Source organism: Polypterus senegalus, chromosome 9, assembly GCF_016835505.1.
Source record: "Polypterus senegalus isolate Bchr_013 chromosome 9, ASM1683550v1, whole genome shotgun sequence".
Classification (NCBI taxonomy): Eukaryota; Metazoa; Chordata; class Cladistia; order Polypteriformes; family Polypteridae; genus Polypterus; species Polypterus senegalus.
Genome location: NC_053162.1, coordinates 176,285,662 through 176,304,454, shown reverse-complemented (window position 1 = coordinate 176,304,454; position 18,793 = coordinate 176,285,662). Strand labels below are relative to the sequence as shown.

The window sequence follows — 18,793 nt, the reverse complement described above, 5'->3', positions numbered from 1 at the left end:
TCTGACGTCATCGATCCTGACTCCGCCCTCTGGGTAGTTCTGTCCGCTGAGATCAGCCCTTCCTTGTGGAGTAACAGTTTACCTTTGAATTCAGCTTTGTTGTTGTTCATTTTCTGCTGCTGTCATGGCTCAGCCAGAGGTGCTCCACCTGACGGGGATTCAAATTCACGTTGTATGTCGTCTCTCTTCGGTTTTGTACATATTAAATTTATTTGTGTCTTTTTGCCATTGCTTATGCTCGACTATGTTCCATGGGTGTTGTGGGTGGACCCCTGGCCACCTGCCAATCACCGCCAGGAACTGACCAATAAATTGGAGGGTCTCCCATAGTTCCTGGTGGTTCATTCCAAATGCGCTAGGAAATTTTGGTGAGCCCCTGTGTTTTTTTTTTTTTTCTTTTTCTGTGCCTTTTGATTTCTCTGACCTCTGTGTGCTGTTTTTTTGACTTCACCTTGTGATTCTGTGCCAGGACCGTGTTCACCTTGGGTTACCTTATGATTTAGATACCTCTATTTTTGCCATTGTGCTCTACGGAGCTTCACTGTGTGACAGAGCAGTTTTTGTGAAGAATAAAACCTTTTTCTTTATATGAAGTTTTTGTGTTTGCCAGGTTATCAAAAATTTGAATTACAGAAAGTGGAAAACATAGAAAGTGGCATTTGAAAGTTGAGACCCCCCTTTCATTGAGCAGACAATGCTGTCTGTCAGATTGTACACAATGGAATCAGGACGTGCAAAAAAGCCATTGTGGTGCAGATGTGGCTGTGATGCAACAATGTTAAACATTGGATTTCTCTAGCGCCTTCAGCACCATCCAACCTCTGCTCCTCAGGGACAAGCTGACAGAGATGGGAGTAGATTCACACCTGGTGTCATGGATCGTGGACTATCTTACAGGCAGACCTCAGTATGTGCGTCTCGGGAACTGCAGGTCTGACATTGTGGTCAGCAGCACAGGAGCACCACAGGGGACTGGACTTTCTCCGGTCCTGTTCAGCCAACATACATCAGACTTCCAATACAACTCGGAGTCCTGCCACGTGAAAAAGTTCGCTGACAACACTGCTATGGTGGGCTGCATGAGGAGTGGGCAGGAGGAGGAGTACAGGAGCCTAATCAAAGACTTTGTTAAATGGTGCGATTCAAACCACCTACACCTGAACACCAGCAAAACCAAGGAGCTGGTGGTGGATTTTAGGAGGCCCAGGCCCCTCATGGACCCCGTGATCATCAGAGGTGACTGTGCAAAAGGTGCAGACCTATAAATACCTGGGAGTGCAGCTGGATGATAAATTGGACTGGACTGCCAATACTGATGCTCTGTGTAAGAGAGGACAGAGCTGACTATACTTCCTTAGAAGATTGGCATCCTTCAACATCTGCAATAAGATGCTGCAGATGTTCTATCAGACAGTTGTGGTGAGCGCCATCTTCTACATTGTGGTGTGCTGGGGAGGCAGCATAAAGAAGAGGGACGTATCACGCCTGGACAAACTGGTGAGGAAGGCAGGCTCTATTGTGGTCAGTTTGACATCCGTGGCAGAGCGACGGGCGCTGAGCAGGCAACTGTCAATCATGGAGAATCCACTGCATCCACTAAACAGGATCTATCTATCTATCTATCTATCTATCTATCTATCTATCTATCTATCTATCTATCTATCTATCCGTCTGTCTGTCTGTCTGTCTGTCTGTCTGTCTGTCTGTCTGTCTGTCTGTCTGTCTGTCTGTCTGTCTGTCTTTGAGGGAAGAAAAAAACTTTGTAGTGTGATACCAGGTTTAGCGGTGCAGCATTTTAACGGCAAAACACTGCACTTTAATCATAGCAGTGAGGAAATGAAGGATTTTATGGTATATATATATATATTTTTTTTAATTATTTTTCCGCCCCACAAGTGGGTCAAAGACAGTGTGGCTGAGTTTAAAGGGATGTTGCTTTTTCTCTCTGGATTTACTGATATTTTTTTAATAATGTTTGTGCTCTGTTCCTGGATTATTCTTTTGGCTTTTATATCGGGACTTGTTTGCTGAGGATTGTCTCTTTTTGCTTTGCTGAGCCTTTTTTTTTTGTATTTGCTACTTTTGCAACCAAATCATTGATTATAAAGTTTCCTCTTTGCCCTTTTCTATACAAGCCAGGGGTTTATGGTCATCCCTGCTCCTTTGAGACCTTATAGTTATATTATTGAGTCATAACTGTAAACTGGATCAACATTAGTGGTGGTGCAGTGGTAGCATTGCTGCCTTGCAGTAAGAAGACCAGGGTTCACGTTCCAGGTCCTCCCTACATAGAGGTTGCATGTTCTCCCCGTGTCTGTGGGGTTTTCCTTTGGGTGCTCCGGTTTCCTCCCACAGTCCAAAGACATGCAGGTTAGTTGAACTGTTAATTGGCCCGTGTGTGTGTGTGTGTGTGTGTGTGTGTGTGTGTATGTGTGTGTGTGTATGTGTGTGATCGCCCTGTGATGGACTGGCGCTCTGTCCAGGGTTTGTTCCTGCCTTGCACCCTATGCTATCTGGGATAGGCTCCAGCATACCCCTGTGACCTTGTTCAGGACTAAGAGGGTTAGAAAATGACTGCCTGGATTAACATTATATGTTACTTCACGTCATGTCATGTTCCATATCGTAGGGCCGGCACGGAGTGCTGAGAGGACCCTTAGGACTTTACATCGCTCATCGGGGGGCTTGCTATCCCTCAAAGGGTCGCTCACTTTTGCCACACCAGGCTGTGTTTATATGAGACTTTGGCAGGCTGGACAGACTTCTAGGCTCCCCTGAAGCTGCTCGTTTGCATGATGGAATTGTCAGCTCATACTTTTGGTGACTGATGTAACTTGTCAGTGCCATTACAGTGAACCCTCGTTTATCACAGTTAATCCGTTCCAGACTCTACCGTGATAAATGAATTTTCGCGAAGTAGGATTCTTTATTTATAAATCGAATATTTATACTTCCAATATGACTCGGAGTCCTGCCATGTGCAAAAGTTCACTGATGACACTGCTATTGTGGGCTGCATCAGGAGTGGGCAGGAGGAGGAGTACAGAAAGTTAATCAAAGACTTTGTTAAATGGTGCGACTCAAACCACTTACACCTTAACACCAGCAAGACCAAGGAGCTGGTGGTGGATTTTAGGAGGCCTAGGCCCCTCATAGACCCTGTGATCATCAGAGGTGACTGTGCAGAGGGTGCAGACCTTTAAATATCTGGGAGTGCAGCTGGATGACAAATTGGACTGGACTGCCAATACTGATGCTCTATGTAAGAAAGCTCAGAGCAGAATATACTTTCTGAGAAGGTTGGCATCCTTCAACATCTGCAGTAAGATGCTGCAGATGTTCTACCAGACGGTTGTGGCGAGTGCCCTCTTTACGCGGTGGTGTGCTGGGGTGGCAGCATAAAGATGAAAGACGCCTCATGCCTGGACAAACTTGTTAAGAAGGCAGGCTCTACTGTAGAAGTAAAGTTGGACAGTTTAACATCTGTGGCAGAGCGACGGGCATTAAGCAAACTCCTGTCAGTCATGAATAATCCACTGCATCCACTGAACAGTGTCATCTCCAGACAGAGGAGCAGCTTCAGTGACAGACTTTTGTCACTGTCCTGCTCCACTGACAGACTGAGGAGATCGTTCCTCCCCCACACTATGCGACTCTTCAATTCCACCCGGGGGAGTAAATGCTAACATTAATTTATTTTAATTCTTTTCATTTTTATTACTATTTCATTTAATATTGTTTCTTTGTATCAGTATACTGCTGCTGGATTATGTGAATTTCCCCTTGGGATTAATAAAGTATCTATCTATCTATCTCTATCTATCTATATTTTTGCAGTTAGAGCATAGAAAACCTGTTTACAACCTTCTAAATATGATTTTTTAACATTATTAGAGCCCTCTAGACATGAAATAACACACTTTAGTCACCATTACACTCGTATTAACCAATATATTAGACAAAATAAGAGAAAATAAAACATATTAGACGTTACAAATATCATATTACTAGGCGCACTTGCCTTTTAAGGCGACCGACTTTTATCCTCAATTTTTATGCGCTCCATGTGTACATCAGGCATGTAAGTGTAGGGAATGAGAACATCAAAGTGTCCATTAATAACATCTCCTGAAAACCTACGTTTTTTCTTTTTTATCCCCTCAAGTGCCTGTCCAAAGTCGTACAATGTCAGCCCGAATCTGTACCGCTAAAGACGGAGTTTCATGCACTAAATAAGCTATAGATGAGAATAAGCAAGCACCATCTCCTCTGATATTTACTACGCGGTGAGGCAATTGTACTCCATCAACATGAATGATTTCCAGAGACATAATTTTGTCTATTTTTCCAGCGCATCGCGCACAAAAGCAAGGGGATGATGGGAGCACCAGATCTCTGCTCACATCAGCTCTTTGTACCTCAAGCCGCAAGTAGTAAGTCTGTAATAAGCGAATACCTTTTGCACTCACGGGACGGAAGGACAATCCCGAGCGCTTTTCTATAGTAGATTATTGTACTGTACATTTAATTGCACACAAACACTAATCTATGATGGCACAACCTCAGTAGGAGAGTCTTCAGAGGTGGTGCAGTATCTTCAGCAGGTGCGTCGTTGTCTTCATCCGCTGAAGGAGTACTAGGAGTAGGCAGTGGGTGTCTGGGTGCGCGGCTGAAGAACATCTTGATAGACAGTTGCTGGCGTGAGGAGGCTTTTGTAGGGTATTGCCATCTTTGATCATATCCAAGAGTTTCACCTTCTCCTAGATAGCAAGCATCTTCCTCCGGCACTTAGTTTTATTGTCAGAAGTCTTAGAAAAAGCAGCACGTTTAGGAGCCATCGTGGGGCTTAGATAAAAGTTCTCAGAAAGCGCATGCGTAGTGACGTAAGCGTGTGTGAGGAAAAAATCGCGACAGAGTGAAGCTGCGAAAGTCGAAGCGCGATATAGCGAGGGATCACTGCATATGGCCCTCAATTCAAAGTCACCACATCAGACTCCTTGAAATGGCACAGCAGTTAAAACAGCAGGGTGGTCTTCATTTCCATTGTTGATGTGTGGCCCATCGGTGGGGGGGTCTTGTGTGCTTCGTTGTTAGGTGGCGCAGCAGGGAGGTGGAATTCTGAGTTTCCATGTGGTGCAGCTGAGGTGTTCAATGCTGCACTTCTGTGTGGTGATTTCTCCATTATATGCGAGCAGACGAACCTCCTTGTATGGAGCTGCAGATGTCGGCCATCACTGAATTGGGGGTACAAGTGGTACTCCTGGTCTAGATCTCAGCTTTAAGAATCTCCCACTATGGCTGCTCTGTTAATGCCTCTGCAGTCTGCCTGTCCAGGTTTACCACCGGCCCTGCTTCCCACTGTTGAACTGAGCCAGACTTTTTCCAACTCCATGAGCCTGAAGTTCTGCCGGAGACCACTCATCCAGGATGAAGAAGTTTTGGAGGGTGGAGCTGCAGAGGTGGCAGATTTTCAGATGTCTTCCTCTCTGTACTGATGCAGCAAAATGGCTGTATATTTGGATTTCAACCTTCGAGTAATGACAGTATCTCCTCAGTCCATTAAATCCATTTTGAGTCTTTGAGGTATCCCACTGCTGACACCAATGTAGCACAGGTGTCGAGTTCCAACATGGATTCCTTGCTGTTTACATGGCTCTTAAAAGGACAGGTCACCTTTGCCCAACATAAATGGAATTCATATGTGAGTTTTTAATTTTTTTTATTTTTATTTTATTGATTTTGTTAAAATCAAATAGCATTCCATACAAATAACTCAAATTTCTCCAAAAAAATGTTCGAAACAAATCAACCCCCACCCATGAGAAAGAGAGCTAGGCCAGCAGAGTAAAACTTTAAACTTGTAAAAATAAACAAATAGATAAATTAATAACAGAATAATAGAATAAAGTTCGCTTCCCGGGTCCTCCCTGCGTGGAGTTTGCATGGTGTCTGCGTGGGTTTCCTCCCACAGTCCAAAGACATGCAGGTCAGGTGCATTGGCGATTCTAAATTGTCCCTAGTGTGTGCTTGGGGTGCTTGGTGTGTGTGTGCCCTGCAGTGGGCTGGCGCCCTGCCCGGGGTTTGTTCCTGCCTTGTGCCCTGTGTTGGCTCCAGCAGACCCCCGTGACCCTGTGTTAGGATATAGCGAATTGGGAAATGACTGACTGACTGATGTTGTTAATGTGCTGCCCACTCAGAACATGTGGCCCAGTGAGGCTGGAGCTCGCTTGCTCGCCCTGGAAACATTTTGGACAATTTTAAATGAGAGAGATGTGCTCGATGGATCATTTTCAGTTGAATAATTGTATGCTTTGTGCATATAGAGTGCGAGTGAATTCTGCGCATTGCTACCTTCCACTCCTTTTCTGAGATGTTTAGTCAGACATCCGTTTCCCACTGTCCTCTGGCATATTTGAAAGGGAGGGACTGTAAAATGTTTTTATATACAGTGGTGTGAAAAACTATTTGCCCCCTTCCTGATTTCTTATTCTTTTGCATGTTTGTCACACAAAATGTTTCTGATCATCAAACACATTTAACCATTAGTCAAATATAACACAAGTAAACACAAAATGCAGTTTTAAATGATGGTTTTTATTATTTAGGGAGAAAAAAATCCAAACCTACATGGCCCTGTGTGAAAAAGTAATTGCCCCCTTGTTAACAAATCACCTAACTGTGGTGTATCACACCTGAGTTCAATTTCCGTAGCCACCGCCAGGCCTGATTACTGCCACACCTGTTTCAAACAAGAAATCACTTGAATAGGAGCTGCCTGACACAGAGAAGTAGACCAAAAGCACCTCAACAGCTAGACATCATGCCAAGATCAAAAGAAATTCAGGAACAAATGAGAACAGAAGTAATTGAGATCTATCAGTCTGGTAAAGGTTATAAAGCCATTTCTAAAGCTTTGGGACTCCAGTGAACCACAGTGAGAGCCATTATCCACAAATGACAAAAACATGGAACAGTGGTGAACCTTCCCAGGAGTGGTCGGCCAACCAAAATTACCCCAAGAGCGCAGAGACGACTCATCCGAGAGGTCACAAAAGACCCCAGGACAACGTCTAAAGAACTGCAGGTCTCACTTGCCTCAATTAAGGTCAGTGTTCACAACTCCACCATAGGAAAGAGACTGGGCAAAAACGGCCTGCATGGCAGATTTCCAAGACGCAAACCACTGTTAAGCAAAAAGAACATTAGGGCTCGTCACAATGATTGCCAAGACTTTTGGGAAAATACCTTGTGGACTGATGAGACAAAAGTTGAACTTTTTGGAAGGCAAATGTCCCGTTACATCTGGCGTAAAAGGAACACAGCATTTCAGAAAAAGCACATCATACCAACAGTAAAATATGGTGGTGGTAGTGTGATGGTCTGGGGTTGTTTTGCTGCTTCAGGACCTGGAAGGCTTGCTGTGATAGATGGAACCATGAATTCTACTGTCTACCAAAAAATCCTGAAGGAGAATGTCCGGCCATCTGTTCGTCAACTCAAGCTGAAGCGATCTTGGGTGCTGCAACAGGACAATGACCCAAAACACACCAGCAAATCCACCTCTGAATGGCTGAAGAAAAACAAAATGAAGACTTTGGAGTGGCCTTGTCAAAGTCCTGACCTGAATCCAATTGAGATGCTATGGCATGACCTTAAAAAGGCGCTTCATGCTAGAAAACCCTCAAATAAAGCTGAATTACAACAATTCTGCAAAGATGAGTGGGCCAAAATTCCTCCAGAGCGCTGGAAAAGACTCATTGCAAGTTATCGCAAACGCTTGATTGCAGTTATTGCTGCTAAGGGTGGCCCAACCAGTTATTAGGTTCAGGGGGCAATTACTTTTTCACACATGTAGGTTTTTGTTTCTCCCTAAATAATAAAAACCATCATTTAAAAACTGCATTTTGTGTTTACTTGTGTTATATTTGACTAATGGTTAAATGTGTTTGATGATCAGAAACATTTTGTGTGACAAACATGCAAAAGAATAAGAAATCAGGAAGGGGGCAAATAGTTTTTCACACCACTGTATTACGGAAATGCTGTCTGAGTCCTCAAGTCTCAAGGTAGGTGGGAGGTGAGGAAAACTGGGCAGGTTTGGTTTAACAAAGTTTCTGATTTGAAGGTAGTGAAAGAAATGTGTGGCTGGAAAGTTACATTTGGAGTGTAATTGTTTGTAGGATGCAAAGACGTTGTCTACGTACAGATATGCGACTTTTTCATTTCTGCTGTTGTTATGGGCTCCCCTGCAGCTGGTGCTGAAGCTGTTCATTTTCATGGTGGAACGTCGGCTCATACTATGGGTGGCACATCCCTGGCTAATGCAACTTCTCCGTGCTGTTATACCTGGTTATGTTATGTGGCGTGTTGTTACGTTACATTGTAAGACTGCATGTTAACTTTCATTACAGTTAATTTGTTTCATATCGGCAGAGTGACTCCGTTGCTGTAACATGACATATCGTTTCTAAAGATCTGGTTTCGAGAAGCTACAAAGAATAAGGACTGAGAGGTTTTTGGACCTGAAAGACCGATGAGAGCTTGTCTGTCTGATGTCCGGTGTTTTATCCACCACTGGGGAATTCTGGGTGTGCATTTAGGGACAACAAGGGGCCTTTAACAATTATTTAATGAAATGATAATACATGTGACAAAATGACCAAGGGGGAATTAATGAAAGAAATGAGTGAGCGTCCACGAGTCAAAATGACCACAGGGGGGAGGCCCCAAACCCCACCCCCACTCAATGCAAATTGGGATTACCAAGGGGGACTCCTAAACCCCCCAGTCCCCCCCCCTCCCCACTCAATGAAGTGATCAAGTGCCTGTAAATTGGGATTACCAAGATGGACCATCTTAATAAAACAATTCAGCTCTGCAACTCAGAATTACCAAGGGGGACTCCTAAAACCCCCAGCCCCCAATCCACTCAATGAAGTGATCGAGCGTCTGCCAGTAAAAATCACCAAGGGGGACAAGGAGGACCATCATCCCTTCCCGCTTAATTAAATGATTGAGCTCCGCAAATCGGGATTACCAAGAAACCCCCGGTCCCCCAGTCCCCCCTCCACTCAATGTAGTGATCGGCCTGTGAGTTGGGATTACCAAGGGGACTCCCAAACACCCCAGTCCCCCAGTCCCCCACCTCCACTCAATGCAGTGATCGAGCATCTGTGAGTTAGGATTACCAAGGGGGACTCCCAAACACCCCCCCAGTCCCCCCAGTCCCCCCCCCTCCACTCAATGAAGTGATCAAGTGCCTGTGAGATGGGATTACCAAGGGGGACAAGGAGGAACCTCATCCCTTCCTGCTTAATAAAATGATTAAGCTCTGCAAATCGGGATTATTATGGGGGACTCGCATCCCCACCCCACTCAATGAAAGGATTAAGTGTCTGCGAGTCAGAATTAGTAAAGGGAGGGACCCCCAATCCCTACCCCGCTTAATGAAGTGATTGAGTGTCTGCGAATTGAAATTACCAATGGGGACAATGAGGACCCTCATCCCTTCCTGCTCAATAAAATGCTTGAGCTTCGCAAGTCGGAATTCCCAAGGGGGACTTGCATCCCCACCCCGCTCAATGAAAGGGTCAAGCGTCTCCTAGTCCAGATACCCCACAATCCCGACTCCACTTGTTGAAATATTCGAGTACCAGCACACCAGAATCAAAAGTGAGAAATACCGTGCTGCATTAATCGAGCCGGCGTCCGCACGCTGCATTGTTAGAAGTAGGATCAACACCCAGGGGCTGTGTTACTTAATCCAGCTTTGTTACCAGGACAGAATAGAAAACAAAGAATAAAGCGTGTATGACTTTATCTTTTTTTTCTATTTTTCTCTATTTCACTGATCACTTCTACCATTTTATTTTATGTGGAATCGCTCCCTGGACACTTTTTACTATTTTTACTACTTGACATGGATACTGCTGCTGGATTATGTGAATTTCCCCTTGGGATTTATAAAGTATCTATCTATCTATCTATCTATCTATCTATCTATCTATCTATCTATCTATCTATCTATCTATCTATCTATCTATCTATCTATCTATCTAAAAGAGCTGAGAACACGGCTGAACCCGCTGTATCAGGTGTTAGAAACAAGCGGGCAGCTCACGATCCTTTAGAGATGTGAAATTCATCACAGAGTCGTCTAATTTGGCACACCCTGTGATACCCAGTTTGGCGTCTTCTCGTGATGAGACCAGCAACAGCAGTCAACAAGTCTGACACCCCCTTCAAACTGAAAGTTGTATAATGTGACGTCGGCTCTAAGGTCTTGTCACACAGCGGTAACAGCCTGACAGGTCCACCCTGGTGGTCCCCATTCTACAGTGTCACCTATTATTTTGGCTTGTTATGCACATGCGGCTGATTGGCCTGTCCCCACTGCAGTGGTCCGTTCATCTTTACTTTTAGTTAACATACGACTGTTTCTGGCTTCTAGTCTTTCATCCAGTATTTTGTTAATTCTGAAAACGATGGGCAACAAGTGTTTTGGGTATAAAAATCACCCCCTTTTTTGAGTGGTCCTCAGTCAGTGTTGTTCAGAACCCGTTTATTTATAATCCTTCGAACTTTGCTGCCTCTAATTTCCAAATCGCTCGGTATGTCTAAGAGGATGTCTCAATGGAGAAAAGGCAGAGAAAGAAGCCAGCACAGATGTTGTTACAAGCAAACAGGGGCACAGAAAGGATTAGGAGCCATTAAAAAAAATTGAGAATGGTGGTCATAGAAACCCACTAAAAAACAAAAAATAAAATAGAGCCTCCAGAGCAAATCCTCAGTTGTGAATTTTACAAGTGAACTTGTTACGGTGCTCTGTGCTGTATATTTATGGGTATAAATGTTTTTTATTGTTGTTTTTGTTAATTATATATATTAATTGTCTTATAAACAGTATTTGAATATGTAATGCAGTACACATTTCACCATTATATGCTATTTGGTATGGGATTTGTAAAAATAGTGTTAATGTTTGAGATGCACCATCTGTTGGAATGAAGTATGCATTGCATATTTCTCAGTTATATGCCATTTGGTATGGGATTCATAAAAGCAGTTCTGATGTCTGAGATGCGCCATCTGTTGGAATGAAGAATACATTGTATATACATGTACAGTGGTACCTCGGTATACGTCCTTAATCCATTCCAGATCCTTGGACTTATACTAAACAAGTATAAGAAATAAAGGGAAAATGATTAATTCATTCCCATGGAAAAAAATCCTATTGTTATTGGCATATTATACATTGATGGGGTTGTATAAAATAATTTGAACACTGATTTATACTAAAATACATAAATACAAAAGCAATTAGATGAAATAAATGAAAATTTAACCTCACTTTACCTTTTAATAACATCTTTGTTTTTCACAATCGTAGATACCGTCATTCTCGGCATACGGTGTGCAGCAGCCAAGTCCCGGATACGCATGCCACCTTCATACTTTTCAACAATCAATTCAAATTCTGTGAAAAACACAAAATCACGTGAAAATTCACAGAGAGTTATAGCGCGGGTTGTTCACTGAATGCTAGCAACTGGCGTACTGACGCTCGTGGGCAGGCGTGGCTTTGTCTCGAGGGAGGTAAACAAGGGTAGCGCGTGGTGTTCAAGCACTCGAGTCGTATTCCAAACAGGACGTATACCAAGCTGGACTAATTCCAAAGCGGACGTATACCAAGGACCCATGTATCTCTGTTATATGCCATTTGGTATGGGATTCATAAAAGCAGTTCTGATGTTTGAGATACACCATCTGTTGGAATGAAAACTGCAACGCTTTTTATTGCTACATGCATTACAAAAATTGAGAAGGTCCTCGCAGATTGCAGGATGAACTATGAATAAACCTTCGTGGGGTTAAACATTTACCTCTGCTAGTAATTCATAGCCATCACGTGTTTGGGTCCTGCTGAAATTCACACTAGACCAGAAGCTGCACTTTTACATAACTTGGTTTACTCGACAGTCATCATTATTTGAGTCAGGTAGCCCTCACACAGCCCTAATTTTAACCATAGCAGAAGTGTCACTGTAGCCTGACAAGTGTCACTACCAGCAGAGGGGTACAATGAAGGGTGACACCTGTAGTTTATGAGCAGGAGTTAAATGTTTAACTCAGTGTGGATAATGCCCTATTTAAGGGAAATTTAAGACGCCTCCTGCCACAGCCGCTTTGCCCTGGTATTTTTTGTTTTTCTTATGCCCCTGAAACTGGAGCACCACCAGGGCAAAAGAAACAGGACCAGGAGTTCTGGCACATGATATCCAAAGTCAGATTGGAACCCAGGGGCCATTATGTTGTTGCAGCCACAACCGAAAAAGCAATGAAGAAAAAGAATTAGTTGTCAAATACACACACAGACACTCGTAAAGCAGCGCACCAAAAATCTCTGGAGTTTTAGAGCATCAGAACAGTCCGTCAGCAGACCCTCATTGAGCGTAGCCATCTTTCACTGAACAATCATTTCAACAAGTCACTTCCTCGGCTGTGAGATTGCTAGGTATGGGACAGTGGACAAACACTGCCATCTACTGATTAGGAGGATATCGAGGTGCAGACTCGAAGAGCCCCCACAGATATAACTGCATGTTGGTCGCTGACAGCACACGCTTGGCGTCACGGTTCACATGCAGGTTTAACATGCAAGTATAAATCAGGCTTTAGAGAGGCCTGTGCTGAGTGTGTGGGCTCTGTGACTCAGGACATCAGCTGGCCAAGTCCTAACAGGAGTCTAGTCACGGCCAGGGGGCCTGTGGTGGGGGTCCGGACAGGTGTTCTGTGAACCAGAGTGTCAGAGGCAGTTTGTGAGCAGTCATCAGTTCAATCAGTCATCGGTTTGGTTCAGTGTCGTTCCTTTCATGGCCGAATTCCCCCCTTTACAAAAGCAGCACATTGCAGTCATTGCTAGCGTGTCACGAAATGAAGAATACAATGCATATTTCTCTGTTATATGCTATTTGGTATGGGATTTGTAAAAACAGTGTTAATGTTTGAGATGCACCATCTGTTGGAATGAAGAATGCTTTTCATATATCTTTGTTATATACCATTTGGTATGGGTTTCATAAAAGCAGTGCTGATGTTTGTGATGTGCCATCCATTGGGGGCCAGGGTGGGAGTCCAGACAGGTGTCCTCTGCTCTAGAGGGTCAGAGGCAGTTTGTGAGCAGTCATCGGTTTGGTTCAGTGTCGTTCCTTTCATGGCCGAATTCCCCCCTTTACAAAAGCAGCACATTGCAGTCATTCCTAGCGTGTCGAGAAATGAAGAATACAATGCATATATCTCTGTTATATGCTATTTGGAATGGGATTCATGAAAGCAGTGCTGATGTGTGAGATGCACCATCTGTTGGAATGAAGAATGCATTGCATGTATCTCTGTTATATGCCATTTGGTATGGGATTCATAAAAGCAGTGCTGATGTTTGTGATGTGCCATCCATTGGGGGCCAGGGTGGGAGTCCAGACAGGTGTCCTCTGCACTAGAGGGTCAGAGGCAGTTTGTGAGCAGTCATCAGTTCAATCAGTCATCGGTTTGGTTCAGTGTCATTCCTTTCATGGCCGAATTCCCCCCTTTACAAAAGCAGCACATTGCAGTCATTCCTAGCGTGTCAAGAAATGAAGAATACAATGCATATATCTCTGTTATATGCTATTTGGAATGGGATTCATGAAAGCAGTGCTGATGTTTGTGATGTGCTATCCATTCGGGGCCGGGGTTGAGGGTCCAGACAGGTGTGCTCTGCACTAGAGGGTCAGAGGCAGTTTGTGAGCAGCCATCAGTTCAATCAGTCATCGGTTTGGTTCAGTGTCGTTCCTTTCATGGCCGAATCCCCCTTTTTACAAAAGCAGCACATTGCAGTAATTCCTAGCATGTCGTGAGCGTCGGCCGCCTTCTCTGTGTTTGATTTTTGATTCACACGAAGAGAAAGAGCTAAAAGACCTAAACGGGTTTTCAAGATGTGAATTACTTGAAATCTCCTAAGAGCAGTCAAATAAGGAGAAGGCAAGCTGAAAGAGAGCGGGAGCTGCATGGCCTTTGGTTTTTTGGTGTTGGGTGGGCTTGACATCAAGCTGCTGACCTCAAGGTCAGCAATAAATGACAGCAAGAAAGGGGCTCAAGAGGCAGCAGTAGCTACAAGAAAAGCGGATGGTGGTTGTCACAATCAAATGAGCGCCAGGGTCAGTCATGTGGATCTAACAGCAGCGGTCATGTGAGGCCTGGCCTCAAGTTAGTCATTAAGCTGGGGTTGGGGGGGCAGATTAGCTTCACGTTCAGTGGCGGTCTCGATGGGCGATGGACTGATTGCACCAAGCATTGTCCTACTTCAGCAGGCTGATGGTAGACGAAGAAACATCAGGAAAAGAGAGAGGGAAAAACAAATGGGGCTACTGAGACGGCCAGGCAAACGTCCTGGTAGGAGGAAAGGAGGGCACCTGCACTTCATAAGGGTCTGCAGGTCCCCCCCTGGGCCAATTTTACAAGTTGTCCTGGGAGGTCTGCACATCCTTGTGTCGAGTTTAGGGAATGTGATGGACTTGACGTTGTTCCGCTCACCAATCTTAGCTTCTGTCACTTGTGAAGCCTCCAGGGCTGCTTCGTCACAAATGCACTTGTGCCAGGTGCTGTGCCAATCAGGCCTACCAGATGGGTGGCATGTGCCCTGCCCTGGTCTCACGGGGGCCAGACATGATTCTTGACTGAAACTACACATCCAGGTCAAAGGCACCTCCTGACCCCCAGAGTGATGGGAGAGACGAAGTTCATTGTGCCTCCCCTCGTGACGCAGAAGTCATCACTCGGTTTCTGTCTTTTCTTCCCTTCCTATGCGTTTCGGAATGGGCCTGGTTCCTGTATCAAGGATTACTCGAACCTAAAGACACATTAGGAATACGTTAACGAAACTTAATGAACTTTACACGGCATAAACTCTCACGCACACGCAATGAAAACATTTTTCACACTTCGATCGTGCAGAAAAATCTCCCCAGAAAGTTATTAGATATAACATTTAGTGATACCTGAAATACCGGAGCGATCAAATCCCATATCCGATATCAGGAGGGATATTAGAACATGACAGTGAAGAGGGGGGTGAATGTATCAGTATCAGTGGGAGGTGCTATGAATAAAATAATAAGGGGGCTGCAGTGTAGGGGTATCATTCAGAGTACAAGGAGCCTGTCAGTGAAGGGATGGCAGCAAATCAATAGGGGGCGCTATAAACAAATCAGTAAGGCGCTATAAGTGTATCAGTGGGGGTGCTATAGACATGTCAATGAAGGGGGGGTTTACATATCAGTGCAAGGCGCTATATACAAGAAAATAAGGGGATTAGTGGGTATTAGTGAGGTGCTATGACCACTTCAATGAAGGGGGTGGCAGCGTATCAGTGGGGGGGCGCTATAAACAAATCAGTAAGGCGCTATAAGTGTATCAGTGGGGGTGCTATAGACATGTCAATGAAGGGGGGGTTTACATATCAGTGCAAGGCGCTATATACAAGAAAATAAGGGGATTAGTGGGTATTAGTGAGGTGCTATGACCACTTCAATGAAGGGGGTGGCAGCGTATCAGTGGGGGGGCGCTATAAACAAATCAGTAAGGCGCTATAAGTGTATCAGTGGGGGTGCTATAGACATGTCAATGAAGGGGGGGTTTACATATCAGTGCAAGGTGCTATATACAAGAAAATAAGGGGATTAGTGGGTATTAGTGAGGTGCTATGACCACTTCAATGAAGGGGGTGGCAGCGTATCAGTGGGGGGGCGCTATAAACAAATCAGTAAGGCGCTATAAGTGTATCAGTTGGGGTGCTATAGACATGTCCATGAGTGATTGTGTGGGAGGGCACCATATCCAAGATAACAGGACAAAAAGGGTACCATTGAGGGGCTATGAACATGGCAATGTAGGGGAAGTGGGTGCATGGGTGGGAGGCGCTACATACAAGATAATGAGGGGGCTACAGGGATATCATTCAGAGTACAAGGAGCCTGTAAGTGAAGGAATGGCAGTGTATCATTGGGGGGCACTATAAACAAATCAGTAAGGGGCTATAAGTGTGTCAGTGGGGGTGCTGTATACATGTCCATGAGTGATTGTGGGGGGGCACTATATAGAAGATAATAAGGAGACTACAGGGGTATTACTGGGGTGCTATGAACATGTCAATGAAGTGGGGTGAATGTACAGTATCAGTGGGAGGCGCTATAAATTAAATAATAAGGGGACTGCAGTGTAGGGGTATCATTCAGAGTACAAAGAGCCTGTCAGTGAAGGGATGGCAGCAAATCAATGGGGGGGCGCTATAAACAAATCAGTAAGGCGCTATAAGTGTATCAGTGGGGGTGCTGTGGACATGTCAGTGAAGGGGGATTGAGTGATTCTGTGGAAGGTGTAACAAGGGGTATTAGTGAGGTGCTATTAACATGTCAATGAAGGGGGGGTGAATATATCTGTGCAAGGCGCTATATACAAGAAAATAATAGTGAGGTGCTATGAACATGTCAATGACGGGGGGGCAGCGTATCAGTGGGGGGCACTATAAACAAATCAATAAGGAGCTATAAGTGTGTCAGTGGGGGTTCTGTGGACATGCAGATGAAGAGGGACGTGTGTGTGATTCCATGGGAGGCGCTATAAAGAAAGATAATAAGGGGACCATAAGTGGATCAGCAGGGTTCCATAAGCAAGGCAGTGAGGGGGCTGCAAGCGTGTCTGTGGGGGGACAGTGACTGTGTTGATGAAGGGGAGGTGGGTGTATCAGCACAAGGCGCTATACACTCGTCGGTAAGGGGATGTCTCCTCCATGTTGCTGTTTTGCTGAACGTCTCCTTTCTTGTGTCGACTTTGTTCTTTCAGGAGTTCCTCCAAGATCAGAAGTTTGCAGATGAGGAGGACCTGGCAGAAAAACTGGAATCCTTCAAAAGTACGTCAATATCCTGTTTTGTTTTTTCCCTCCGGTGGGACCTGCACCCCTTAGGTCACCCCTCCCATCTCAAGAACTGTCTTCTCTGCATGAAAGTCCAAACACCCGGCTGCATTCGTGAGATCGGAGCTGCAGGGAAATGAGGCGTATCCTCCAGAGCAGCCTTAGGAAGCGATTCAATTCAGCTTAGTGAAAAGGAGAGATCAATATCTGCTGCTCGTCCTGGCGGGGCCTGCTGAATAAGTCTTGGTGCCAGCGTGCTGACCCAGTGCCAGCCGTGGTGCCCGTCTGCTGACCGGAACACAGACATAACACCAGGGCCTGAAACTACAGGAGCATGTGGACAAAAAACAGTGAGGACATTAGAGTAGTGAAGCCCACCGTGAGGGGACAAGATGAGAATCACACGACAATGTGCCAGGCGTTCATGCAGTGAAAACGTACAGGCAGAGAGAAGTGAGGACACTGAATGAACCCGCACGGACCTCCACCACATTTCTGATCCTTTCAGACCAGTTTTGGGTGGCAGGAGCTGGAGACTGGGCAGTGCGCTCAGGTACAGTGAGGCTCCATTTCTGGTGCACACCTGGTCAGTCAGGTCAGCCGGTGAGTCTCCAGGATGGGAGTGGAAAACCAAACTACCGGAAAAAAACTCAAGTCTCACAGACCCCAGAGTGCGGACCCCAGGAGATGTGAGCCTGGGCGAGATGGCGAAGAAACCTGAACTGCTGTGCATCTCAGTCTAGCTGATTCTTGCTGTGCCACTGGCGCCAACAGGCATCCCTGTAAATCTCAAATGATAAAAAAAAGATGAAAAAGACAATGGGCCCTGGCACAGCTTCAGCTCATAAACAGCAGACCACTGCCCGCTGCTCACCCTAGAAGACCACAAGAGAAACACACTGATTGGGGGGGATCTTTAACAAGGCGCCCAGAAATGCCAAGTGACCGCGTGTGGACGGGGAAAGAAAAACCGCAAACCCAACTGATAAAATTATAGAAGTCAGAGGAATTAATGATTTACCTTCCTATTATATAGTGCCTTTCACATCTATCTATCTATCATATAGTGCCTTTCACTCTATCTATCTATCTATCTATCTATCTATCTATCTATCTATTATATAGTTCCTTTTCTATCTATCTATCTATCTATCTATCTATCTATCTATCTATCTATCTATCTATCTATTATATAGTTCCTTATCTATCTATCTATCTATCTATCTATCTATCTATCTATCTATCTATCTATCTATCTATCTATCTATCTATCTATTATATAGTGCCTTTCACCCTATCTATCTATCTATCTATCTATCTATCTACCTATCTATCTATCTATCTATCTATCTATCTATCTATCTATCTATCTATCTATCTATCTATCTATCTATCTATCTATCTATCGATAGACAGATACAAATGTTTAGAACAGAAAGCCAAAGCCACATAAAGGCTCTGAGGTTTTCCTTCCCAGGATGGCGGGATGCACCCCGGGGTGGCTCTTCCCAGGAGTGTCCCATGACAGGAGACTCCACTGCAGGTGTCAGCTGGCGTGTCTGATGTGGTGCCCGCTGGCCACAATCCGCGTCATACACACACAGCACCTGTCATGGAGACCCCGTCTTCGTTTTACACAAACCATGCAATTGGATACGGGATGCGCACCTCCTCCCAGGGGTCACACACTAAACCTCACGTCAGAACTAAACTCTCAGCTCACTCCCGTCTCTCCAGCTAGCCGATAAGGCTGTGTCTACGTCCATCTTTCTTTATATAGTGCCTTCTAGTGTTGCGTGACAGGGAGTGCAGGTGGGTTAAGTGACAATGCAGAGTCACACA

The 18,793-nt window shown here is 44.9% G+C and overlaps 1 protein-coding gene across 1 annotated transcript in view; it reads left to right on the top strand.

Moving 5' to 3' along the window:
* aif1l (allograft inflammatory factor 1-like) overlaps positions 1-18,793 on the top strand; it is a 63,343-nt gene that overhangs the window by 6,804 nt on the left and 37,746 nt on the right. The window contains exon 3 of the mRNA XM_039764393.1: positions 16,882-16,948. Coding sequence (XP_039620327.1) covers positions 16,882-16,948 — 67 coding nt within the window. The remainder of the gene's footprint in view (positions 1-16,881; positions 16,949-18,793) is intronic.